Consider the following 27,102-nt stretch of genomic DNA (forward strand, 5'->3'; position numbering starts at 1 on the left):
TTTCAAATATTTATTTCCTCAGGATGTTCTTTTTCAGGTTCATTTCATCCAGTGCAAACAGTGGGCATTTGTAGACAATGTTTGCATAATAGATATCAAAGGAGCACAGCTGTGTGATTCAACACAGGTGAGTTACTGTATTCAGCCCCAGGAGTTCTGTGGCATTCAGAAAACAAGACCCTCTCCATGTCTGCAAAGGTCTCCCACGTATTCATTCTCTCAGATACCTCTGTGTTCTTGAGGGAGAAAATATTCCCTGGAAAACAAATCTGAATGTAGAAAATCACCGATTTTCTGACCCCGAATTCTGGTGATGCTTCCGCCAAGGTGCTCAAAATCCTCCAGGGCTGACCAATGTGTTTCCTCTTAAAGATGAAACTTTCATTCCCTTTTAAGTGACGAGGGCAATATCAGAGCACATTTTAAGCATAAGAAATAAATGCATCATGAGGATTTAGTCACAGAACATTTATTTTTCCTCACGTATCCATTCATCTTTCCCATGTATGTACCCTTTTAAAACTAATAAAATAGAGGACATGCATCACATTTTGTTCTCAGCCTTTCACCTAGCATCTACATTTATTTTCTGACTGACCCCAATCTTTGCAATTATGTTTAGATACGCATAAAAATAAAGTGTTCAAGAGATCAACAATGACAGCAAGAACATTAAAAGAAAAATTGTCCATTATTACTCAACACAATGTTTCCTGCTTTTTAAGATATCAACCAACATAAAAAAAAATAAAAAATAAAAAAATTTTTTAACAACATAATCCATTTTTCAAAAACTGCTAGTGTCTACGTATCTGCAAGTACTGATCTGTTGAAGTGGTTTACTTTCTTTTTGTGTTTTTTTACTGAATACTGTATTCGTATAATTGATACACTTGTTTTTTTTTTCAGATCTTTGTCGTAAGAGGGACCACAGGAAGCATCTGACTACTCCCCCATCTTGGACCTGCCTCTCCCAGTATGAGTTTTCTAAGGTGAACTCCAGATGAAGGCTTTTTCACTTGGACTGTAGAATTAGGATCTCATCAATGTGACATCTTTAGTGCTGACTGAGGGATGAGTGATCACTGTAGACTTTCATTCATTCATTGCACTGACAGTGTTTTGTACATGTGGGAATCCTCTCATCTCCCAAACGTGTTGTTCCATGAGTAATGAGATTTTCATGTTTATTTCATAGAATTTCCTTTGCCATATGAATTATCTGGTGCTCCCCAAGCAGCTTGTTACTCCTGGCAAAGCCTTTCCTGCCTTCTTTATTTTTTCAAGATTTATTCCTACTCTGAGTTTCTTGTGTATTTCAATGCTGTAACTCCAGATGAAGATTCTTCCACAGTTATTACAGAAGTAAGGTTTCTGTCCATGTGAATTCTCTGGGAGGTAAAATGGAAACTTTCTGGTAAATGTTCAACCTCTTCTATTACAAAAATAGGATGTCTATATTGTATGAGTTTTCCAGTGTGTATAAAGGTGAGAGACAATGATAGATATAGTGTATCAACCCTGTGTGAGTTCTCTGTGTATATAAACTTGGGAGCCTTGTCTAAAGCCTTCTTCACATTCACTGTATTTATAGGTTCCTCTCCAGCGTGACTTCTCACATATTCTTGAAAGCTAGCACTTTTATTAAATGCTCTACCCCATAGCTGACATTTATATGGTTTCTCCCAGTGTAAATGAATTCATGTTGTTGAAGGATTGAATAGTAACTATACGCCCTTCCACAATGATTACAAACATAGAGCTTCTATCCTATATGAGTTCTTTCATGTTGTCCAAGATGAAAACTTGGAATAAGTGCTTTCCTACATGGCTGACATTTATGATTTCTCTCTATTGTGAAAGTGTTTGTATAGTCACTGAAGTCTCTTCCACGGTGATTACTAACATAGAGTTCCGGGCGAGTGTGAGTTCTTTCATGTTGTCTAAGGTCACAATATTGTCTAATAGCTTTCATACATGGCTCACTTTTATATGATTTTATTCCCAGGTGAGTAATTTCATATTCTCTAATGTGAGAGCATTGTCTAAAGACTTTCCCATATTGATGACGTTTGTATTACTTCTGGTCAGTATGAATCAGCATATGTTGGCTAAACGATGAATGAAAACTGAAGGCTCTTCAACAGTCATTGCAAGTATATGGTTTCTCTCCTATGTGAGTTAAACCTGTTGAATAGGAGGAGAACAACCTCAGGCTCAGGTAGTGGGCAGAGCCTGTTTGTGAGTTAGAAACCCTAGGATAGTGCAGGTGTGAAGTAAAAGTGCTGTTTGCCTGAAGACATGAAAGATGGAGACCTGAGTCAGAGGCTGAGCTCAAGTGAGAGAGCTGGCAGGTAAGTGGAGAGTCTTAAAAACAATAGTTGGATTTGAATGGGCTTCTGGAAGGAAGGGCCCAATGAAGAAACGGAAGTTGAATGGGTTCCCATCTGCACTCAGGCTCTCTGGCCAGAAACAGGCCCTGGAATCCTGGGCTTTCTTCCCAGCCTCTCAAGATCACTGGTGGAAACCCGGCATACATTGCAAAGTGACCTTGAATAGACTCCTTTGCCTTCATCTGTTCTCCACCCCGGAGCCCACCTAGTGGGATATCTCATAACCCATACCACATTGGACCTATCAGCCATAGCCTTTCCACATTCTACCTCCCAATTGACTCTCCCCATTCACCTCTGATCTGTTCCCAGATGAGTAGAATTGGATGTATCCAAAAAAGGCCACAGACACAGGAACAGCTGAATGACAAAGACTTGCATACCATCCTAATACCAGGTTGAAAGGAACTACAGAGCCTACCAAGATGACTCTGTGTCCCTACCAAGACTGTCATGACATGAGCTCCAGACCTTTGTTGCTAACCAAGAAGTGGATTCTCCTTAAGCCCTTCAGAACCTCAGAATGCTGGCACCATCTAGGAAAATAGAGAACTGACATACCTACTAGCAGAAGGAATCCAATGGAATAAGGGAGATAAAGCATGAATGGAGGGACTCAAGCATTCATCTGAGATTAAGATGATAGAGCCAGATGTGGATGGGCAAGGTGCCAGGGCCTGGCCACAAAAATTGTGCGATCCATGCTTCTTCCAAGACACGTAACGCTGGACACAAGAGTATTGACAATCTGCCTTCCTCAGAATTTCTGGGACACAAGCTGCCAAGCCATCTGACCTAACACAGTCCACTCAGATCTCACAGCTGGGCACTGGGCCACAGGGAAGAATGTATGGGAGTTGTGTGCATGCTGAAGAGTCAAAGGGGAGATAGAATCAGGCCACCTCCCAACAGAATCCTGAACCCCTCTCCCACCTATAATCTGTCTCCAGATGGGTAGAATCAATACATGTCCCACAAAAGACACAGACACAGGAGGAACTGAGTGACAAAAGCTTGCCCATCGTCATAATATCAGTTTCAAGGTAACTGTAGAACCTAGCAAGCTGGTTGAGTGACCCTGCCACAACTGTCATAATCTGGGTGTCTGATCTGTCATGCTTTCTTCTCAAGTGTACTAAATTCCACAGTCCTCGATGAGAGGTGACTTCAGGCTTCAAATGCATGCAGTAGGGCTCTTTAGAATTGCTGGGCCATCTCCCAGTTCCAGATTCCCCTATCATTTGCCAGTGCCCCTCTCCAAGCTCTGCCAATGGTTTCTGGGGGGATTTCCATGTAGATGGTAAACAAGCTGAGACTGAGCCTTCCTGTATACAGCAGTCAGTTCTTCACCACCCACGCCACATGTCCGGTGATCCAAAAAGGTATATACAGGTTCCTAGGTGTAATCAACTTGAACCTGGGGGAAAGAAGCCTGCCTGGCACCCCACCTCAGGCAACAGGTGGCCTGCCCTTCTGCCCATAAACAACTGATACTATGCTCGCAATGTCTAGGAAAATTAGGAACCCAAAGCAGCTACTAGGGAAGAAGAAATTCAATGAAAGAGGGAAGTAAAGTAAAATAAAAGGGCCAAAACATTCTTATGGGACCAAAGTGGTAGAGCTTGATGTGGGTACAGACAGTGCCAGGTACTAACCAACAAGGTCTTACAATCAAGGCTTCTTCCCAGACATGTAGCACTGGGTACAACAATGCTGTCATTTCTACCACTCTCAGACCATCAAGGCCACAAGTTCACAATGCATCTAACCATACACAGTCTACTCGGATCTCACAGATAGTCACTGTGTAGTGGGGGGATGCGGACGTGAGTTGAGTGCATGAAGAGAAGTGAAAGGGAAAATGAACTCAGACTGAGTTAAATAGGCAAAGACCATTCAGAAAGGACAACAGAGTAGGGTGGGAGGTCCTTGTGTGTTGTCAGGCTAAAGAGATGAGAAGATGGAGCATGAGTCAAAGACACAGAGGAGGGCACTGGCAAATAAGCTGGGGTTCCTAAGTTGAGTTGGCTTGAATCTGTTTTCTGAAGTAAGTATCCAAGCTAAGGAACAGGAGCTAAAGGACCTCCTATCTTAGCTCAGGCTTTCTCTGGCCAGGATCAGAACATGGAGTCCTAGCCTTTCCTCCCGGACCCACAGGAGCCAGGATGGAGGCCCTAGATGGCTTGCAAAAGGACCTCCAAGCCACATCCTCTGCTCCCATTCTGAATCCACCCCTAGAAACCATCTCAAAAGGCATCTTCCTGGTTCCTCCTCATTTGGGACTTATTGAGACACAGCACTTCCCTGTTCTGCATTCAAATGCCACTGCCACCCACAAATTGCAACTCTTACTTCTTTTAGGTAGAAAGGGACAATGTCACAAACAAGACAGAATGACTGAAGCACTTCATAGAGAATTGCTTTCCTGCCACCCTAAAACCAGGCGGAAGGAGGTGCAGAGTTTAGCAAGGTGACAGTGGGCCCTGGGATTCAAGTTGTGATCTGAGTTTCCTTCTGCATTGCTTTGTCACTAAGTGTGCTGAGTTCCAGAGATCTATGCAAGATTCTATGATAGAATTTGAAAAGACCAACAACTTCTTCATTGCAAATCCCTTTTTTCACCAACATCAATGGCTACTATATATGGGGACATCACCAGGTGAAGTAAAAAGGGATCAAATCGACTACATCTATGGAAAGAGATGATGGAAAAGTTTAGTACCATCAGTCAGAAGAAGGCCAGGGGCCAGCTGTGGACCACACCATCAATTGCTCAAAAGCAAATTCAAGTTGAAATTGAAGAAAATTAGAAGAAGTCCACAAGAGCCAAAGTACAACCTTGAGTATATCCCACCTGAATTTACAGATCATTTCAAGACTAGATTTGATGCATGAACACTAATGATCGAAGACCAGACAAGTTGTAGAGGGACATTATATATAACCAAAGTAAGAGGTCATTAAATAGACAGGAAGGAAAGAAACAACCAAAATGAATGTAAGAAGAGACTCGGATACTTGCTCTTCAACATCGAGCAGCTAAAGCAAAAGGAAGAAATGATGAAGTAAAAGAACTGAACAGGAGATTTCAAAGGGCGGCTGGAGAAGACAAAAGAAACTATTATAATGACATGTGCAAAGAGCTGGAGATACAAATCCAAAAGGCAAAAACACACTCGGCATTTCTCAAGCTGAAAGAACTGAAGAAAAAATTCAAGCCTCAATTTCCAACAGTGACGAATTCTGTGGGGAAAATATTAAACGACTCTGGAAGTATCAGAAGAAGATGGAAGAAATACACAGTCATTACACCAAAAAGAATTGATCGACATTCAACCACTTCATGAGGTAGCATATGATAAGGAGCCAATAATACTGAAGGAAGAAGTCCAAGCTGCACTGAAGGCATTGATGAAAAACAAGGCTCCAGGAGTTGAAGGAATATCAGTTGAAATAGTTCAGCATATGGATGCTGCTGCACTCGAAGTGCTCTCTCCTCTATGGCAAGAAATTTGGAAGACAGCTACTTGGCCAACCAACTGGAAGAGATCCATATTTATGCCTACTCCCAAGAAAGGTGATCGAACAGAATGCACAAATTAATGAAAACTATCATTAATATCACATGCAAGCAAAATTTTGCTGAAGATCATTGAAAAGCAGATGCAGCAGTGTCCCAAAGGTTAATTGCAAGAAATTCAGGCCGGATTCAGAAGACGACGTGGAACCAGGGGTAACATTGCTGATGTCAGATGCATCCTGGCTGAAAGCAGACAATACCAAAAGGATGGTTATCTGTGTTTTATTGACTATGTAAAGGTATTTGACTGTGGGAATCATAACAAATTATGAAAAACATTGCGAAGAATCAAAACTGCAGAGCACTTAACTGTGCTCAGGAGGAACATGTGCATACATCAACAGCCAGTTTTTCACACAGAAAAAGGGGAAACCGCATGCTATAAGTTCAGAAAAGGTGTGTGTCAGGGTTCCATCCTTTCACTTTACCTATTCAATGTCTATGCTGAGCACATAATCCAAGAAACTGGACTATATGAAGAAGAATGGGATATCAGGATTGGAGGAAGACTCATTAACACCCTGTGCTGTGCAGATGACACACCCTTGCTTGCTGAAAGTGAAGAGGAGTTGAAACACTTATTGATGAAGACTGAAGACCAAAGCCTTCTGTGTGGATTACATCTCAACATCAAGAAAACAAAAATCCTCACAACTGTACCAATAAGCCCCATCATAATAAATGGAGAAAAGATCGAAGTTGTCAAGAATTTCATTTTACAATCAAGAAATCAGTCAAGAAATCAAAAGACCCATTGCATTGGGCAAATCTGATACAAAGCACCTCTTTGAAGCGTTGAAAACCAACGATGGCACCTTGAAGACTATGGTGCACCTGACCCAAACCGTGGTATTCTCAATCGCATCATACGCATGTGACAGCTGGACAATGAATAAGGAACACCAAAGAATTAATCTTTTTAAACTGTTGTGTTGGTGAAGAGTATTCAATATACCTTGGAGTGCCACAAGAACAAAGAAATCTGTCTTGGAACAAGGACAACCAGAATGCTCCTTAGAAGCCAAGATGGCGGGACTGCTTCTTCCATACTATAGACATGATGTCAGGAGAGATCAGTCCCTGGAGAAGGACATCCTGCTTGGGAATGCAGAGTCAGCAGAAAAGAAGAAAACCCTCAATGAGATCAATTCATATGATGGCTACAAGGATGGGCTCAAGTAGAACAATACTTGTGAGGATGGTGCAAGACTGGGCAGTGTTTTGTTCTGTGATACATAGGGTAGCTATGAGTTAGAACTGACTCAAGGGCACCTAACACCAACATGCAAGAGGTGGAGACCTGGTGGGGCTTCCAGATTATCTGCTTCTTTACAAACACCCGGATCCCATTCTGGGCCTGTTTCCACGTCCACCTCCCAGTAATGGCTGCCAGAGGTGAACAAAGGGGAGCCAAAGACACACACAAAGTTAAATCTCCCAGCACAATCTTCCCAATTGTATATGAAAACTCATTATCGAACACACGTTCTCAGAAATTATGAGGTTATTGTTGTCTGTGTCAACATCTAAGGTCATATCCACTTGAAACTTCACCATCCTTTTGTCCACAGAATAGGTGCCAGCTGGGGCTCCAGTTCCTTGATACTGGAAACCACCTCATGCAGCTGGAAATTCTGTCTGATGTCTTTCTTCCTAGTAATCAGAGGGCAGAATAAACACAACAAAATTTCCCACAAGGCTGCATCTGCAGTGAATTGAAGCAGGAAAGCAGCAGGCATTGTCACATTTCAGGTACATGGGGTTTTCAAGACAACCCCAGCATATAGGACATCTGCTTGCTTTTTCCATTGTTCAGCCATGGACACTTTCTTTCTATCAGCAGGTTCTTCTCTGGCTTCCAGTGTCTTCTACCAACAGTCAGTTCTGGAATGATGTCCACAGACTTAGAGCTTTTATAAGAGTCCCTCTTCCTACCTACTGACATCCAGACTCTCTTTAATTCAATCAAACATTGATTCTATTCTGACATCAATGATATTGTTACTCATACAATGGAGAAGTTACAACAACCTAAGTAGATAACTTTATCTTGAGAGTGATTTATTTTTAATATGAAAAAATTAGGAGAGTATCATCTAGACAGGATCCTGTATATTAAGTCTGTTCATCTGGATTCAGAATTGAAACATTTAAAATGAAATATTTGGCATCAATTGTAATCCTTAAGAATGGAGCTAGTTTGAAATACTTCTTGCTCACAAAAGTAAAACTTCAGCTTTAGATAAAGGAATTAAAAACATATCGGAAGGCTTTTTAGGAACTGAATTCATCACACCACAGTAATTTCTGAAAGGAATTTTTCTGCAGAGTCCAAAGATCCTGTCTTAAAAGCATAGTAAAAAAAAAAAAAAAATCCCAAAACCTTTCCACAATACTCCAGGTCAAGCCAGTCAAGGTCCTAGTTTTTGGTTGAGTCAACAGGTACCACCACCAGATCAACAACCCTATGTTTATTTGGAGACCTGGTGGCAGAGGGGATGAGAGCTCAGCTGCTAATGTTTAGACAGAGAGAGGTCAAACTCTGGCTAAGCAGGATTCAGCACTTGGCTGCTAACAGACATCAGAGGTCCAACCAAGTGAAAATCAGCTTCCAAAAAGATGACGGCCTTGGAAAGCCTATGGGGCAGATCTGTAGAGTCGCATCTGAATCAAAATCAACACCTCAGCAAGGGGTTTGGGTTTTTTCTTTTTGTATATATGAAAGTATGGATGTATGCAAATATGCACATGCATACATGTATAAAAAAATGTTTATCTTACTATCTCAGTAAATTTTATTTATTCCGCAACCAGTTTACAATGTTCTTCCATTTTGTGAGTTTTCTTGCTTCTTGTAGATTGAGTCTTGCCTCATCAACATAACTGCCTCAAATACTGCTTCATTAACATCGTCGATTTACACTCCACAGGGAAAACTCATCAGATGACAAAATGGTGGACAATCACACAATACTGCGAATCGGCCTAGCCGCATTTTAAGGGGACACAATTCAATCCATAACAAAGTCCTTTGCCCACTTTTTTAATTGGGTTCTTTGTATATTTGTGCTTTGGTTGCAAAAATTCTTCTCTGTATTTTTGAATTTGGATATGAGACCCTTATTAGATAGGGTTCCTGATAACTTTCTCCTCATGTGTACGTTGTGTCTTTACTTTCTTCATATCTCCACATCTTTCTTATGCACTTTATCGCACAACTAGCACATAGATATGCTGAAGGAATGAGGTCCCGGAGAAATAAAAAAGCACTCTACAAACAGGTGCTGCATATGGAGGGAGAAGCAAGTTATTTGCTATTCCTAAGGAAATCAAACTCCCTAAAAAGCCAGCCCCTTTTTCTTGATCAGGTTAGCAAATGTAGATAGCAACACAGTAAATTTCTATTTCTGGGCTAAGCACCCATGTAAATTCAAGTTCACCAAGTGACTCATATGTGACAAGTCAGTCCCCAAGTAGTGCTTCTCACAACTTAATCTGCACATGAATCAGTTGGGAATTTTGCTATTTGGATGCAGTAGGGCTGGGTTGCACCTGAAAATGCGTATTTCAAGGAAATTCTAGGTCCAAGAATAAACTGTGTGTATGGAAGTTCTTTTTTCTATCCAGTTAATCAAACAAATACATATTTATATGGACCTTTGGGGTTTAGATTACATGCAAATAAAAACACCCACACAAAATGTCGTACCTGTGAACATTTTATTAACATTGAAGAAAATTTACAATACAACTTTCCAGTAAATGTTAATAACAAAAAGAATCAATAGAATATTCCCAATGCTGGTTTCCACTTAAACATTCCCACAGACTCAAAACCTTAGCCTCAGTACACGGCACTGCTTAAATCAGACAGATCCCATTGATGGGTTCTTTAAGTCTTTCCAAAACCTACTCATTTTCACACCAAATACAATTAATTACATAGCTTCCAGTGACAGTATACTTGAATATTTACTCCCATGTTGACTTAGTTCCTATCCAAATAACTAAATTAGAAGAACTACTATAGGCCTGTTGCATAAGGTCCATATTATATACAACTTAATATGCAAAATTAAAATAGGCAGTCTTGGCATGTCTGTCTTTTCACAATACCTGACATTCCACCATTGCACTCCCACCACATCTGAGGATGTGATTCAACAAATACACCCTGTTCCCTGCATCTTTCCCCTCTGTGCTCATTTAGTCACAATCTATTGATGTGAGGCTTGAGGCTGAGAGTCCCTACCATAGAGGTCTCACTCCCAGTCACTCTCCTTAAAAGGAGGCCAGAAGCCTAACTAGAATCCGGGAACTGTGTCTCTCACAATTCTCAAGAACCTAAGGGCTCCCTACAAGAGGTGTAGACTACTCAGGAGGGAGAGAGGTGGGAGATGTTCTGAACCTGGAGCTCCACTGTCCATTTTCCATTCTTGTGAAGACAATTCTGAGTGGTTGTCCTGGAACAGAGCTAGAAAGTGGAGGTGGAAGGATAGGGCTGGTTTCGACAGTATTCAGTTGAGGTCTACTGTGTGGTGGCTGGAGGTCAGTCATCCTGGTGACTTGGGGTGGCCTGTTGGGTCCAAATTCAGTTGAATTGAAGAGAGGCTGGCCAGCTCCCACATCAGGTCTCTTTCTGCTCTGTTGCACAGTCTGGAGAGTTGTGAGTTTTGCTTTCTTCGCAGGATTCAAGCAGTTCTGTTTGGGGGTCTGGGCAGATCTTTTTCCTGGTGCCTGAATGCTGAGTGGAGAGTCCTGGCCCCTTCCACCTCTGGCAGGCTGTGGACTGGACTTTGAGATCCTATCAGGACCCTGGGCTTGTGCCTTGGGTCTGAGGACATAGCCCAGGGCAAGGGTTTTTGAGGCCGGCTGGGAAACATAATAAGCACAAGCATCACATCTGTTGTCTGTTGTGTTCGCCATGAGGGTAGAGTCCTGGCCAAAGTGTTTGGTTACTGGCTGAGAAGAGCCAGTGATATCCACTTCTTCTTTAGTTTGTCCATGAGATGAGAAGAAGCTTGGATCGTGATCTTGGATAGGAAACCTTTCAGGGAAGATGGATTTCTGGTCAGGTTTCCTTACAGGTGGCCAGTTTCTGAGAGAAGGGTCCAGGACAGATTGCATCTTGGTAGTGTGAACAGGCATGGGCCTGCAAGGATGCTGTGGGAGAAGACACCGCAGGACAGAGATTAGGATTTCCTCCAAGTCAAGTGGAAAAGTAAAATCAACCAACATAAAGGCATGGAAGTTATCGAATTTTCTCTAACAGTGCAAGAAATACAGACAGTCTCTTTGTATATGAAGAGCTACCCAACCTCAGTTAGGCTCAGGAAAAATAAGCTGCAATATCAGCTAGATACCTTATTCCCATCACACTGAAAACTATCAACTTTTGTACTATCGTATCTTGCTTAATGACGTGGAACAAGCCCTTTCCTACAGACTTCTATGGGGTGGACATGGCTAAAGGTCTTTTGAAGGCAGATGGATGGCTAATGTGTTTTCAAGAGATATTTGGAAATATGTAACACAACTTAAGAGATGCATATTTTCCCATGTAGGCGTCTACCTCTTGGAAGGCATCTGACTAAATCACTTATACCTATGCATGAAATGCTCCCCCTAGCATGTTTTTGGTAGGCACACAAGAAATACTACAAAAACAAAGGGAAAATGACATCTGAAATGCATGCAAAAATTTGAAATTCTATTGGCCAGAACACAATTTTCAAACCTCTTGCCACAGAAGGGACATGGGATTGAAGAAAAACTCACTTACAGGGAAGAGAAATAGATCAGGGAACCTGGTTGACTCACCCTTAAGTAGTCAAAAGATTCTGTCGATTCCTTCCAATTTTGCCGCTGCTTCCCTTCGGGTCTCTTGGGAAATTTCTGGAGTAGAGCTTTTCTGTCATACTCTCCTTGCCTGATGGGAAAAAGAAAAACGTGTTAAGAGGACACACCCCAGGTTACTCTCCCAACCTAAGATAAGAATTCTGGGGTCCCAGTTCTATTGTTTTGGGATGAGGGAGGTATTGAATCACTGTGATCTTTTCCAAGGCTGCCCAGTCCCTCATCTCAGATTCATCCTACAACCCATCGAGCCCCCAGATTTTGTTCATTCTCGACCTTAAGCGAGAATCTGTTGTATTGTCCCTGCCGTGTTCAAAGCTCCAAGATTTACCCTGGCCCCTTCCCTTAGTGATTATCCGGGACTAAAATGATCTCCTCAATGTGGAAACCTGGAGCATATTCAGCCCTTGGCCATTTCTCTCCAGTTACCCTGTCCTATTTCTCTCCAGTTACCTTCATGGCAGAACACAGGACATAGAGATGAAAACACATCATCTCTTTCAATACACAAGGACTTTCCATGTTCCTCACCTTTGTCTTTGTTCATTCTCTCTTTCCAAGTTGTTAAAGGGCCAAAGAGTCTGAGGCTCCTGGAGTTTCTTTGCCTCCATGTTCTCCTTCATCTTCTTTGAGCCCAAGGCTTTGGGCACTACAACCCTACTCCAGCACTTTATGGGGCACTTCTTACTTCTTGCTGTGTGCCCAAAGGCTCCCCAGTTCTTGCACTTCCTCTGTGGGTGGAGAAAGGGCTGGTTGGTGACTCAGCAAAAATAACAGGCAGATTTCAAAGCTCCATATAAGATCAGATTTTAATAATTAGGTCTTGTTTTGAGGAGGGAACATCTGCACATGGCCCAATACGTGTAAGGAATTTCAGGAGATTATGGCCCTGCCCATGTTAGAGCAGGGAACTGGGAGGAACAACTGGGAAGTCTAAGGATGAGGATTATGAGCCAGATTTCAAGAAATTGGCAAACACTAGGCTGGAAAGGACACTAACTAGGGAGTAAGACTCCTCCTCAAACACTATAAATGGGCTAATTAGCCCGGTGAGAAGGTCGCAAACAGGACCAGCCTTAAATGAGAAAGAACAATTGAGTTAAGGACACAAAAGTTTACATCTTCAAACCATCTCTCTGGAATCCATTCAGCCCTTCTGGTTCCTGAGAGGTCCAAGCCTCCACTTACCCTGGGATCTTCCTGCTCTGGTTGGGGAACATTTTGTGCCACTGGTCCTCTCCATTGCCTCCTCATGGTCTGGACTTTATGGGGTCAGTCAGGCTGACCCTATGTGTAATCAACTGCCATCTGCCTCAGCTCCTTCAAGCTTCAGGCTAGTCTTCCTCAGAAATTGACTTGGTTTCCTGAATCACGAGATAAGGAAAACATTGTATATAGACGGAGACAAAATTTCTCATACGCCTTCATCTCCCAATCGATACGAAGGTGCCCACTAAGTCAAATCTAGATCATTTTCCTCTGCTCGCAAATTCATCTCATTCTCTACCACGATGACCTCCTCCCACAAAGTGAGCTGCCCTCAGATCAAACTCTTGTCACATAGTTGGTGAATTAGAATTTGTACCGTTGAATGCCTGGTTCTGATTTTTTTACTTTAGCATAATCGACTGTACAAGGAAAAAAAAGCCTAAGTTTCCCCAGACTTACAAAAAAATAAAAGGCTAAGGAAATGGTATGTCTATTCTTTGTTAAATTTATATAAAGTCTGGGGAAAAAAATATTTTCTTCTTAAAAGCTAAAACTTCCACCTTTTACATGTTCCAGTCAAGTCGATTCCGACTGATAGCAACCCTATATGACAGAGTAAAACTACCCTGTAGGGCTTCCGAGGAGTGGCTGGTACACTCAAACTGCCACCCTTGTGGTTAGCAGCCCAGTGCTTAACCACTGCAACACCAGGGCTTCACCTTTTACATGAGAGGAGGCATTTTCCAATGACGAATGAACACAGAAAATCATTGTCTCCCTTAGTAGATTGGGACCTTCACAGTTGATGACCTGGACTGTTTTATTTAGTGGTTTACCTTCACCATCTCACGTTATAACTCATTTCTGATAAATGCACAATGAATCTACATGAACTAAGAATGCACAACTTAATTCTTTAGTCTTTCAGTTACTTTGGCAAAACCACCAGGCCTCTACAACTACTCATGCACTATCCCACACAAGGCAGGATACTGGGCTATATTTACTTTGAAACTCAAATCTTAATGCAATAATTGAATTCAGAATGATACATTTTATCAGCCTTTAAAATGCTAAACAATGCTTAAATCCATACCAAGTGCCAAAACACTGTAGATTTTCAAAAGTACTATATCTCTGAGCATTTAAAAGAAGTTAAAATTAAAAAAAAAAAAAAGACTAACCTGAAGCCCAGCTGTCTGTGGCTGTGTCAACACATCCTCCATGGATGGATACTGGGATGGCTCCGTGGTACAGGTTCCAGGGCGTGAGATTCCAAAATAAGCAGTAGGATTCCTTCTCAAAGCCCCTGAATAGGCTAAACAGCCGGGAGAGGAGCTCACAAACCTGAAGAGAAGACCGGACTGGACTAAGAACAATGGACTCATAAACTTTTATGTTGTCTCAAAGTCACCTGATTTATGTGCTCTTTAATCCAATCAATCCATCACATTCAATTAATCCAACAGAACCTAATCACAGTTGATCTAATTGAATCTTTAGATTGGCTCCTTTGTAATGTAATTCATTCACTCTAATGCAATCAATCAATAATTTGATTTGCTTAATCCAATCACATTTACCTATTCTAGTTAATCTAATACCACCACAGTTATCTAATTTGGTAATTTGTTAATTTGTTGCTTAATATTTCCAGTTTAAAAAAAAAATAAATCTGGAACCTGAAGCAGTACTAGCTGAAGAAAGAGTCCAATGGAAGACGGGGGGAAAATGTGAAAAGAAGGGCCCAGACTTCCATGTAGGACCAAGTAGGTAGAGCTGAATGTCGGTGGGGACAGTCCCTGGTCGTGGCCACCAAGGTCATAGGGTCCAGGCTTCTTCCCAGACAGATAACACTGCGCACAAGAGTACTGACAATCTGCTTCCTCAGACCTTCGACGACACAAGTTCTCAAGGCACTTGGCCCTACACAGTCTATTCGGATCTCACAGATAGACACTGGGTTAAAGCGGGATATGGACATGAGTTGGGTGCACGATAAGGAGTCAAAGAGGAAATGAATTCAGGCTGAATTGGAAGGGCAGAATCCCTTGAGAGGGGCCAGTGGGGTAGGGTTGCAGATGCTTGTGCTTTGCCTGGCTAAAGAGCTAAGAAGATGGAGTCTGAGTTCAAGAAAATTTGAATCCACCAGCTGCTCTTTGGAAACCCTATGAGGCCGTTATCCTAAGTTCCATAGGGTCACCATGAGTTGGAATCGACTCCACCCCAAGGGCTTTGATTGTTTTCTTTAGTCTTCTTTTTTTAATCCAGAGGTAATTCCTGAGTTCCAGTCTCAGATGATCTAATCAAATCTTTAGATCCACTCCCAAAGTAATGTAAACCATTCACTCTAAGGCAATCAACCCAATCAAATTCAATTTGAGTTAATCCAATCACATTTACCTAATCTAGTTATTCTAATATAATTACAATGATCTCATCATCTAATTTGTCAATTTTTTTTAAGATTTCCAGTTTAATATTTGCAGTTGTAGTTTTCATAATTTAAAAAACATCTTCCAAGTCTTTAAATGCTAGCAAACAGCCATCTAAGATACATCAATGGGTCTTGACCAACCTAGAACAAAGGAGAATGAAGAACACCAAAAACACAAGGTAACTCTGAGCCCAAGACACAGAAAGGGCTGCATAAACAAGAGACTACATCAGCCTGAGACCAGAAGAACCACATGGTGCCCGGCTACAAACAATGACTGCCCTGACAGGGAACACAACAGAGAAGGCCTGATGGAGGAGGATGCCAGTGGGATGCAGACCTCAAAATCTCATAAAAACACCAGACTTAGTGGTCTGACTGAGACTAGAAGGACCCCAGAAGTCATGGTCCCCAGACCTTCTGGTAGCCCAAGACAGGAACCATTCCCAAAGCCAACTCTTCAGACAGGGATTGCACTGGACTATGGGACAGAAAATCATACAGGTGAAGAGTCAGCTTCTTAGATCAAGTAGACACATGAGACTATGTGGGCAGCTCCTGTCTGGAGGGGAGATGAGAGGGCAGAGAGTGTCAGGAGCTGGCCGAATGGACACGAAAATAGAGAGTGGAGGGAAGGAGTGTGCTGTCTCCTAAGGGGGAGAGGAACTAGAACTTTATAACAAGCTGTATATAAATGTTTTGTATGAGAGACTGACTTGATTTGTAAACTTTCACTTAAAGCACAATAAAAATTGTTTTTAAAAATCTTCCAAGCCCTGAAATCATGAAATTTTAACCTACATTTTCTAATGTATCTCTATATTTTTCCAATTCTATATATACTAAGCCCTTGATACATTTCACATATATATTTAAAAATTTTGGGAGATGGGCATACGATTACATTTATTTTCATCCAAGATTACCAACCAAAAAAACCAAATCTGTTGCCGTCCAGTCCTTTCCGACTCATAGCGGCCCTATAGGACAGAACAGAACTGCCCTAGAGAGTTTGCAATGAGTAGCTGGTGGATTTCAACTGCTGGCATTTGGACAGCATCCGAGCTCTTAACAACTGCACCACCAGAGGTCCCATCCAACATTGTTGTTGTTGTTAGGTGCCATCGAGTCGGTTCCGACTCATAGCGACCCTATGCACAACAGAACAAAACACTGCCCAGTCCTGAGCCATCCTTGCAATCGTTGTTAAGCTTGAGCTCATTGTTGCAGCCACTGTGTCAATCCACCTCGTTGAGGGTCTTCCACTTTTCCAACGTTACCAAAACTTAACCAAACCCTGTTACCGTCAAGTTGATTCTGAATTATAGCCACCCTGTAGGACACAGTAGAACACCCCCATAGAGTTTCCAAGGATTGTCTGGCGGGTTGGAGCTGCTGATCTTTAGGGTAGCAGCCATAGCACTTAACCACTACACCACCAGAATTTCCTTTCCAACATTAGGGAGTAATTATTTCCTTACTCATGTGCAAAACCAACTCTGATATTTCAGAATTTATTACACATGAAGGTCTGTTTAGGGGCAAAATACTCTAACCATTAGTCTCTGGTTTTCAAATGGAAAAATACTATATGATCTCACCTATGTGAAATAACCAAATACACGTTGCCATTGTCATTAGGCGCTATCAAGTTAGTTCCAACTCATAGCCACCCTACATACAACAGAATGGAAACGTGCCCTATCCTGCACCATGCTCACAATTGTTGCATGCTTGAGCCCATTATGGCAACCACTGTGTCAATCCATGTCCTTGAATGTCTTTTTCCCTGACCTTCCACATTACCAAGCATGACGTCCTTCTCCAGGGACTGGCCCCTCCTGATAATATGTCCAAACTATGGGAGACAAAGTCTCGCAATTCTTGCTCCTGGCTGTACTTCTTCCAAGAAAAAATTGTTCAAAATTCTGTCTCTTCGTGGTATATATTTGACACATTCAACACCATAATTCAAAGGCATCAATTCTCTTTCAGTCTTCGCTATTCATTGTGCAGCTTTCCCATGCATGTGAGGTGACTGAAGCACCATGGCTTGGGTCAAGTGCACTTTAGTCCTCAAAGTGATATCTTTGCTTTTTAACACTTCAAGAGGTCATTTGCAGCAGATATGTCCTATGTACTGTGTCGTTTGATTTCTTGACTGCTGTTTCCATGGGCGTTGATCCTGAATCCAAGTTAAATGAAATGATTAACAGCTTCAATATTTTCTCTGTTTATCTTGATGTTGCTTAATGGTCCAGTTGTGAGACTTTTTTTCTTTGCATAGATGCATTCTTTTAGGCTGATTCTCTAGAGAAGCAGAACCAGTAAAGTGTATAAATACACAGAGAGAGAGAGAGAGGGATTTATAACAAGGAAATAGCTCAGGTGGTTTTTAGAGGTTGTAAAGTCCCAAGTCCATGAGGCAGGAAAGAGATTTCTCCTGACTCACACAACCGCAGGAGCTCGCAAATCCAAGATCGGCAAGATGGAAAGCAGGACTGCTATAGAATTCTCCTGACTCACGTAGTCTAAATCACTTAGCAGGCAGCTAATATTCTGTGTTTTTCCACCGGATACAGGTAGAAGTTTTTTTTTTTTTTTTTTTTTTTTTTTGTGGTAACATAAGGTCAGGGTGAATGGATGGGGAGCTGAAATTTTATCCCCTTCTTATAGCAATACAGAACAGGATGGAATAAGTCAGGGCTAATAAAAGCACCAGGTATCACCCTCCCTGTTGTCGCTGAGGAACGCCATGAAGCTGAAGCTCCACACCCATCCAGCAGCAGTGAATTTCAACATGGCAGTGCAAAACAGGTGTAATAGGAATTCATGTCCACAATCTCATTTCTTCTATGTGTCACGGGTGGTTGCTGGGCATCTCAGCATCCACCCCCACTTAGCATCAACAAAGTGGAGCACAATGGAAGCAGGAAAGATGATTTTGTCTTCCTTCCCCTCCCTTGGTATCAGGGTGGCACAGTGAGATTGAAGCACCAGCCCACCCTGCAACAAAGATGCAGTGTGACTCAGCCTTCTACTTCACCACTCCCTGGGGTCAGGGGAACCCAGTGGGATACTGACCTTGCACTCACACTTGGAGGCAACAAGATGCTATGACACAGTGCCCCATTTTCACCAGCAATGCACCAGCATTCCTTGTCAGCTCAGGCTCCAAAGTACATCACAAACCTGCCCACTTTTCCCATCTCCACGGGACCCTTAATCTTCACCTTGACTCCTTCAGAAGCATCATCAGCCGTCCTCTCTATTCACCATTGTCACTCGATTCTGCCCACAGACACTTCCTAGGATATAAATTCATTCTCGTTTGAAGACTTGAGAACAAAATCAACTTCTGCTCAGAATGCATTTTCCTCCTCTTGGAAAGAGCTCAGTCACACACATCTCTGCATGAAGAAATGCCTTCCATTAGATAAAACCTGTGTTTATCATTTTTACAGATCTCTCCTGCATTCACGATTACAACAGCTGGATTATTACTTATGCCATGCAAACCATCTGTAAGAATTTATCCACTTTAGTCTTTCATTATCAGACATGGTATTCTGCAATTTGTTTTTATTGCCTACACTAGAATGTAAATTATCTGAAGATAGAGACATTGTGTCATTTCTACTTAAGCACCAGAAAAAAGTCATGGTCTGAAACATCAGAGACCCTCACCAAATATCTGTTAACTAATTGAACACTTGATGAGGAAGTTAATAACATACGTTAGATGAAATACAATATAAAAATAAACCACCAAATAAAATTTGTGGTATCCACTCACGGCACAAGATTGTGGGGAATTTTTCACACCTTGCTTGACAGCAGCATCTGTGACACTGGCTGAAGCACCTGTCTTCCAACCTACACTAGATACCTGATGCTTCTCCTACATGAACCATTTATCCCAAAGATGCCTAAACATTTCTGAGGCACAATCCCCTTTAGGATCAGATGATCTTATAGACATACACACATCGTATATGTTGCAAGCTACTTGAAGTGCTTTATGGTCCCTGGAAAATCATACCTCAACCACCTTATTCTTTAATAGCTCTCAAGGTTATTATACATACTATAGACAAGAAAGAAAAAGGAATTATTCTGAGAGGGGCTAGAACTTATTATGCAGCTCTCCCTGGCCAGAATTCATGAAAGTTTACCTTAGAAAATGGAATCTACCCTTGCAAATATTTATTTCTTCAAGATTTTCTTTTTCAGGATCATTTTATCAAGAACAAATAAGGGGAATTTGTAGAAAATGTTTGCATAATAGATATCAAAGGTGCAGTGCTTTGTGACTCAATATGTGTGAGTTAGTGTATTCACCCCCAGCAGTCCTGTGGCCTTTAGAAAATGAGACTCTCTCCCTCTTTGCAAAGATCTGCCAGGTATTCATTCTCTCAGATACCTCTGTGTTCTTGAGGGGGAAAATATTCCCTGGAAACCAAACCTGAATGTAGAAAATGACCCATTTTCTGACCCTGAATTCTGGTGATGTTTCCGCCAAGGCGCTCAAAATCCTCCAGGACTCACAAATGTGTTTCCTTTTAAAGATGAAACTTTCATTCCCTTTTAAGCTACAAGAGCAATATCAGATGATATTTTAAGCATAAGAAATAAATGCAACATGAGTATTCAGCCACGAACATTTATTTTTCCATGTTTCCATTCACCTTTTCCATGAATGTGCACATTTAAAACTAGTAAAATAGAGGACATGTGTCACTTTGTGTTCTAAGTATTTCACCTAACATCTAGAGTTATTTTCTGATTGACCACAATCTTTGTCATTATGTTTAGATATGCATAAAAACTGAAACCTTCTTCCAGTAAAAGTTTTCTAAGGTGAACTCCAGATGAAGGCTTTTCCACTTGGACTTTAGAATTCGTATCTCATCAATGTGACATCTTTAATGCTGACTTAGGAATGAGTGACCACTGTAGACTTCATTCAGTCATTGCACTGAGAGTGTTTTGTACATGTGGGAATCCTCTCATGTCCCAAAAGTGTTGCTCCATGAGTAATGGGATTACCACGTTTATTTCATGGAATTTCTTCTGCAGCCTGAATTATCTGGTCCTCCCCAAGCAGCTTGCTACTCCTAGCAAAGCCTTTCCTGCCTTCTTTACCTTTTCAAGGTTTATTCCTACACTGAGTTTCTGGTGTATTCCATTGCTGGAACTCCAGATGAAGATTCTTCCACAGTTATTACAGAAGTAGGGTTTATCTCCATGTGAATTCTCTGGGAGGTTAAAATGGAAACTTTCTGGTAAAGGCTCAACCTCATGTATTAGAAAAACATGATATCTACAACGTATGAGTTCTCTGGTGTGTATAAAGGTGAGAGACGATGACAGATATAGTGTATCTCGCCTGTGTGAGTTCTCTGTGTATATAAACTTGGGAGCTTTGTCTAAAGGCTTCTTCACATTCATTGTATTTACAGGTTCCTTTCCAGCATGACTTCTCACATGTTCTTGAAGGCTAGCAATTTTATTAAATGCTTTCCCACATGGCTGATATGTGTATGGTTTCTATCCAGTATAAATGAATTCATGTTATTGAAGGATTGAACAGTTACTATAGGCCCTTCCACAGTGATTACAAACATAGAGTTTCTCTCCTATGTGAGTTCTTTCATGTCGTCTAAGATGCGAACTTTAAATAAAGGCCACGTGGGAACATGGTTGACATTTATGGTTTCTCTCTATTGTGAAATTTTTATGTTGTTGACGTTTGTGTAGTCACTGAAGTATCTTCCACAGTGATTACTGACATAGAGTTTCTCTCCAGTGTGAGTTCTTTCATGATGTCTAAGGTCAGAGTATTGTCTAATAGCTTTTATACATGGCTCACTTTTACATGATTTTATTCCCGTGTGAGTAATTTCCTATTCTCTAATGTGAGAGCATTCTCTAAAGACTTTTCCATATTGATGACATATTACTTCTGGTCAGTATGGATTACCATTTATCAACTAAATGATGAATGAAAAATGAAGGCTTTTCAATATTCATTGCAAATATATGGCTTCTCTCCCATAAGAGTTAAACCTGTTGAGTAGGAGGAGAACAAGCCTCAGGCTGAGTTAGCTGGGCAGAACCCATTTGTTAGTAAGAAACTCAGGGATGGTATGGGTGGAATGTGAGAGTGCAGTTTGGCTGAAGAGATGAGAGATGGAGACCTGAGTCAGAGGTGGAGATCAGGTGAGAGAGCTGGTGGGTAAGTGGAGATTCCTCTAAAAAAAAAAAGATTCAGAGGCGGGGCCAAGATGGCGGACTAGGTAGACGCTACCTCGGATCCCTCTTGCAACAAAGACTCGGAAAAACAAGTGAATTGATCACATACATAACAATCTACGAACCCTGAACAACAAACACAGATTTAGAGACGGAGAATGAACAAATACGGGGAGGCAGCGACTATTTTCGGAGCCTGGAGCCAGCGTCCCAGTCAGGTAACCTTGGCGCCGGGCTTAGGTCTGGGCCCAGGGGAGCTTAACACAAAATCTTCTGACGGCGCAAACAAGGGGCACAGCCCTACCCCCCTGAATTGACCCCGAGAGGGGGCCCAGCCCGTCCGCGTGGGGGGCGTGGCTACGCGACTGGTGGGAGACGTCCCCGGGAGTCAGTGACTGGTTTTGGAGCTGGGAGTGCAGCGTCCCAGCCAGAGAACCTTGGCACCGGGCTTTTGACTGAGCACCCTCCCGGCGCAAGCAAGGGGCGCAGTCCTACTCCCCTGAACTAACCCCGGGAGGGGGCCCAGCCGGTCCGCGGGAGCGGCGCGGCAAAGCCGCCGGTGGGACGAGAAGTCCCCGGGAGGCAGCGTCTGATTTTTGAGCCGGGAGTGCAGCGTCCCAGCAGGGGAACCTTGACGCTGGGCTTTGGACTGGCAGCGGAGGAAGTGACAGCGGCTTCTGCGGGCCAGACCCTCGGGGGCAATCTCCACACAGCCAGCACACATAGGCGACACGCCCCTCGGGAATCTCAGATGAAATAGTCACCCCAAGCAAGATAAGCAACTTTGGCTATATTCCGGGGTGCTACTCTCTCCTGTTTTTCTGAACCCTCTCTTCCCCTTCCCAGGAGGCTTCATCAACTTTGGAATTTCCTGAGCCAGAGGGAGAACGGCTCTGGCTCCGCGGCTTTTCTTTTCCTTTTTTTTTTTTTTTTTTGGTCTTTTCCTAACCCATTCTTCCGGCCTGAGAGAAGCAACCACAAAAAACCCAGGGACCAAAAATCCTTCCCTAATTGGACTAAAAACACAGAACCAGCTACAGCCAAGCATATGTGATCCATATCAAAGGCTTTCATCCCTATAGAGAACAAGGTGGCTATTATAATGCAAAGGCATTTCTGATAGGGACCTGATTGCATTTTTTTTTTAGCGGATTTACTGGAAAAACAAGTTTCCCAGGTCTGATATCTCTGCTTATTCAACAGAGCCCTAACTGACCCACAACAGGGAACTGAGGGCTGAAGCTCCCCCCAGACCACCTAACCTCTTGCCTTAGGGGTCTAAGGAGGGTGACACCTACCAATCTGTAGAGGTACTTGCATTGGGGGCCTAAGGTACAGCTGCAGTGCCCTCCCACCAAGGTGCCTTAGGAATAGAGACACACCTACCTCACTGACACTTGGGGGAAGCCTGTCAGCATCCTGCCCCCCCCCCCGGAGTGTGAACCCGAGCTGCTAATAGAATCTGGTGCACACAACTATCACCACTACTTCTCAAGGTGGATAGGTGTTAGGGTGCAGCACACACATGATGACCCAAAATCCGATTCTACTCAAGAATAGTGAATAGACTCAGGCATATATATCTGGCAACAGCCCAAACCAGCTGATAATAGGTCATAAGTAAGTCAAGGGCTACAACAATCAAGACAGCACAATCTAGTAGGCCATCCATGTATATTGAAAGAAAACAAAACAAGATAAGACTCAGTGAGCAAATATAGAATAAACCACTACTATATGACTTATATGGCTTCGTGATGGCTCGGAGACAGCAGTCGATATCAAACCACATAAAGAAGCAGATCATGACAGCTTCTACAACCCCCCAAACAAAAGAATCAAAATCTTTCCCAAATGAAGATACAATCTTGGAATTATCAGATACAGAATATAAAAAACTAATTTACAGAATGCTTCAAGACATCAGAAACAAAATAAGGCAAACTGCAGAAAAAGCCAAGGAACACACTGATAAAACAGTTGAAGAACTCAAAAAGATTGTTCAAGAACATAGTGGAAAAATTAATAAGTTGCAAGAATCCATAGAGAGACAGCATGCAGAAATCCAAAAGATTAACAATAAAATTACAGAATTAGATAACGCAATAGGAAGTCAGAGGAGCAGACTTGAGCAATTAGAATGCAGAGTGGGAAATCTGGAGGACCAGGGAATTAACACCAACATAGCTGAAAAAAATCAGATAAAAGAATTTAAAAAAATGAAGAAACCCTAAGAATCATGTGGGATTCTATCAAGAAGGATAACTTGCGTGTGATTGGAGTCCCAGAACAGGGAGGGAGGAGAGAAAACACAGAGAAAATAGTTGAAGATCTGCTGACAGAAAACTTCCCTGACATCATGAAAGACGAAAGGATATCTATCCAAGATGCTCATCCAACCCCATTTAAGATTGATCCAAAAAGAAAAACACCAAGACATATTATCATCAAACTTGCCAAAACCAAAGATAAAGAGAAAATTTTAAAAGCAGCCAGGGAGAAAAGAAAGGTCTCCTTCAAGGGAGAATCAATAAGAATAAGTTCAGACTACTCTTTTTTTTTTTTTTACTCAGCAGAAACCATGCAGGCAAGAAGGCAATGGGATGACATATACAGAGCACTGAAGGAGAAAAACTGCCAGCCAAGGATCATATATCCAGCAAAACTCTCTCTGAAATATGAAGGCGAAATTAAGATATTTACAGATAAACACAAGCTTAGAGAATTTGCAAAAACCAAACCAAAGCTACAAGAAATACTAAAGGAAATTGTTTGGTCAGGAAACCAATAATATCAGATACCAGCACCACACAAGGTCACAGAACAGAACATCCTGATATCAACTCAAATAGGGAAATCACAAAAACAAATTAAGATTAATTAAAAAAAAAATGCTCATAACAGGGAATCATTGAAGTCAATACGTAAAAGATCACAATAATCAAAAAGAGGGACTGAATACAGGTGGCATAGAACTGCCATATGGAGAGGGATACAAGGCGATATAGAACTATACGAGTTAGGTTTTTACTTAGAAAAATAGGGGTAAATATTAAGGTAACCACAAAGAGGTACAACAACTCCAGAACTCAAGATAAAAGCCAAGAAAAACGTAACGACTGAACAAACATAAAGTCAAACACTACGAAAATGAGGATCTCACAATTTACTAAGAAAAACGTCTCAGCACAAAAAAGTAAGTGGAAAAATGAAATTGTCAACAACACACGTAAAAAGGCATCAAAATGACAACACTGAACACTTATTTATCTATAATTACGCTGAATGTAAATGGACTAAATGCACCGATAAAGAGACAGAGAGTCTCGGACTGGATAAAGAAACACGATCCGTCTATGTGCTGTCTACAAGAGACACACCTTAGACTTAGAGACACAAACAAACTAAACTCAAAGGATGGAAAAAAATATATCAAGCAAACAATAAGCAAAAAAGAAGAGGAGTAGCAATATTAATTTCTGACAAAATAGACTTTAGACTTAAATCCACCACAAAGGATAAAGAAGGACACTACATAATGATAAAAGGGACAATTGATCAGGAAGACATAACCATATTAAATATTTATGCACCCAATGACAGGGCTGCAAGATACATAAATCAAATTTTAACAGAACTGAAAAGTGAGATAGACACCTCCACAATTATAGTAGGAGACTTCAACACACCACTTTGGGAGAAGGACAGGACATCCAGTAAGAAGCTCAATAGAGACACAGAAGACCTAATTACAACAATCAACCAACTTGACCTCATTGACTTATACAGAACTCTCCACCCAACTGCTGCAAAGTACACTTTTTTTCCTAGCACACATGGAACATTCTCTAGAATGGACCACATATTACGTGATAAAACAAACCTCTGCAGAATCCAAAACATCGAAATATTACAAAGCATCTTCTCAGACCACAAGGCAATAAAACTAGAAATCAATAACAGAAAAACTAGGGAAAAGAAATCAAATACTTGGAAACTGAACAATACCCTCCCAAAAAAAGACTGGGTTATAGAAGACATCAAGGAGGGAATAAGGAAATTCATAGAATGCAACGAGAATGAAAATACTTCCTATCAAAACCTCTGGGACACAGCAAAAGCAGTGCTCAGAGGCCAATTTATATCAATAAATGCACACATACAAAAAGAAGAAAGAGCCAAAATCAGAGAACTGTGCCTACAGCTTGAACAAATAGAAAGTGAGCAACAAAAGAATCCATCAGGCACCAGAAGAAAACAAATAATAAAAATTAGAGCTGAACTAAATGAATTAGAGAACAGAAAAACAACGGAAAGAATTAACAAAGCCAAAAGCTGGTTCTTTGAAAAAATTAACAAAATTGATAAACCATTGGCTAGACTGACTAAAGAAATACAGGAAAGGAAACAAATAACCCGAATAAGAAACGAGAAGGGCCACATCACAACAGACCCAACTGAAATTAAAAGAATCATATCAGATTATTATGAAAAATTGTACTCTAACAAATTTGCAAACCTAGAAGAAATGGATGAATTCCTGGAAAAACACTACCTACCTAAACTAACACATTCAGAAGTAGAACAACTAAATAGACCCATAACAAAAAAAAAGAGATTGAAACGGTAATCAAAAAACTCCCAACAAAAAAAAAGCCCTGGCCCGGACGGCTTCACTGCAGAGTTCTACCAAACTTTCAGAGAAGAGTTAACACCACTACTACTAAAGGTATTTCAAAGCATAGAAAATGACGGAATACTACCTAACTCATTTAATGAAGCCACCATCTCCCTGATACCAAAACCAGGTAAAGACGTTACAAAAAAAAGAAAATTACAGACCTATATCCCTCATGAACATAGACGCAAAAATCCTCGACAAAATTCTAGCCAATAGAATTCAACAACATATCAAAAAAATAATTCACCACGACCAAGTGGGATTTATACCAGGTATGCAAGGCTGGTTTAATATTAGAAAAACCATTAATGTAATCCACCACGTAAATAAAACAAAAGACAAAAACCACATGATCTTATCAATTGATGCAGAAAAGGCATTTGACAAAGTCCAACACCCATTTATGATAAAAACTCTCAGCAAAATAGGAACTGAAGGAAAATTCCTCAACATAATAAAGGGCACCTTTTTTTTTTTTTTTTTTTTTATGCAAAGCCAACAGCCAACATCACTCTAAATGGAGAGAACCTGAAAGCATTTCCCTTGAGAACAGGAACCAGACAAGGACGCCCTTTATCACCGCTCTTATTCAACATTGTGCTAGAAGTCCTAGCCAGAGCAATTAGGCTAGACAAAGAAATGAAGGGCATCCGGATTGGCAAGGAGGAAGTCAAATTATCTCTATTTGCAG

At 41.4% G+C, this 27,102-nt stretch overlaps 1 protein-coding gene across 1 annotated transcript; it reads right to left on the reverse strand.

The window, feature by feature from the left end:
- Positions 1–10,344: 10,344 nt before the first annotated feature.
- Positions 10,345–22,454, reverse strand: LOC135228333 (protein FAM90A27P-like). Its single transcript, XM_064273486.1, has 6 exons — positions 22,240–22,454; positions 14,223–14,385; positions 12,830–12,904; positions 12,361–12,560; positions 11,794–11,902; positions 10,345–11,136 (listed from the first exon to the last, which is right to left on the reverse strand). The coding sequence occupies exons 1-6, from the start codon at positions 22,452–22,454 to the stop codon at positions 10,345–10,347; spliced, it is 1,554 nt and encodes a 517-aa protein (XP_064129556.1).
- Positions 22,455–27,102: the final 4,648 nt, after the last annotated feature.

Source organism: Loxodonta africana, chromosome 21, assembly GCF_030014295.1.
Source record: "Loxodonta africana isolate mLoxAfr1 chromosome 21, mLoxAfr1.hap2, whole genome shotgun sequence".
Taxonomy (NCBI): domain Eukaryota; kingdom Metazoa; phylum Chordata; class Mammalia; order Proboscidea; family Elephantidae; genus Loxodonta; species Loxodonta africana.

What these genes read in the sequence shown, in the direction of transcription:
- LOC135228333 (XM_064273486.1), bottom strand. Translation starts at nt 22,454, where the DNA reads ATGTGTGCTGGCTGTGTGGAGATTGCCCCCGAGGGTCTGGCCCGCAGA. An exon ending in CACAGACAGCTGGGCTTCAG is followed by an intron (nt 12,905 to 14,222) that starts GTTAGTCTTTTT and finishes TTCTCATTTAAG; the next exon opens with GCTGGTCCTGTTTGCGACCT. An exon ending in AGGAGGAGTCTTACTCCCTA is followed by an intron (nt 12,561 to 12,829) that starts GTTAGTGTCCTT and finishes CTCCACCCACAG; the next exon opens with AGGAAGTGCAAGAACTGGGG.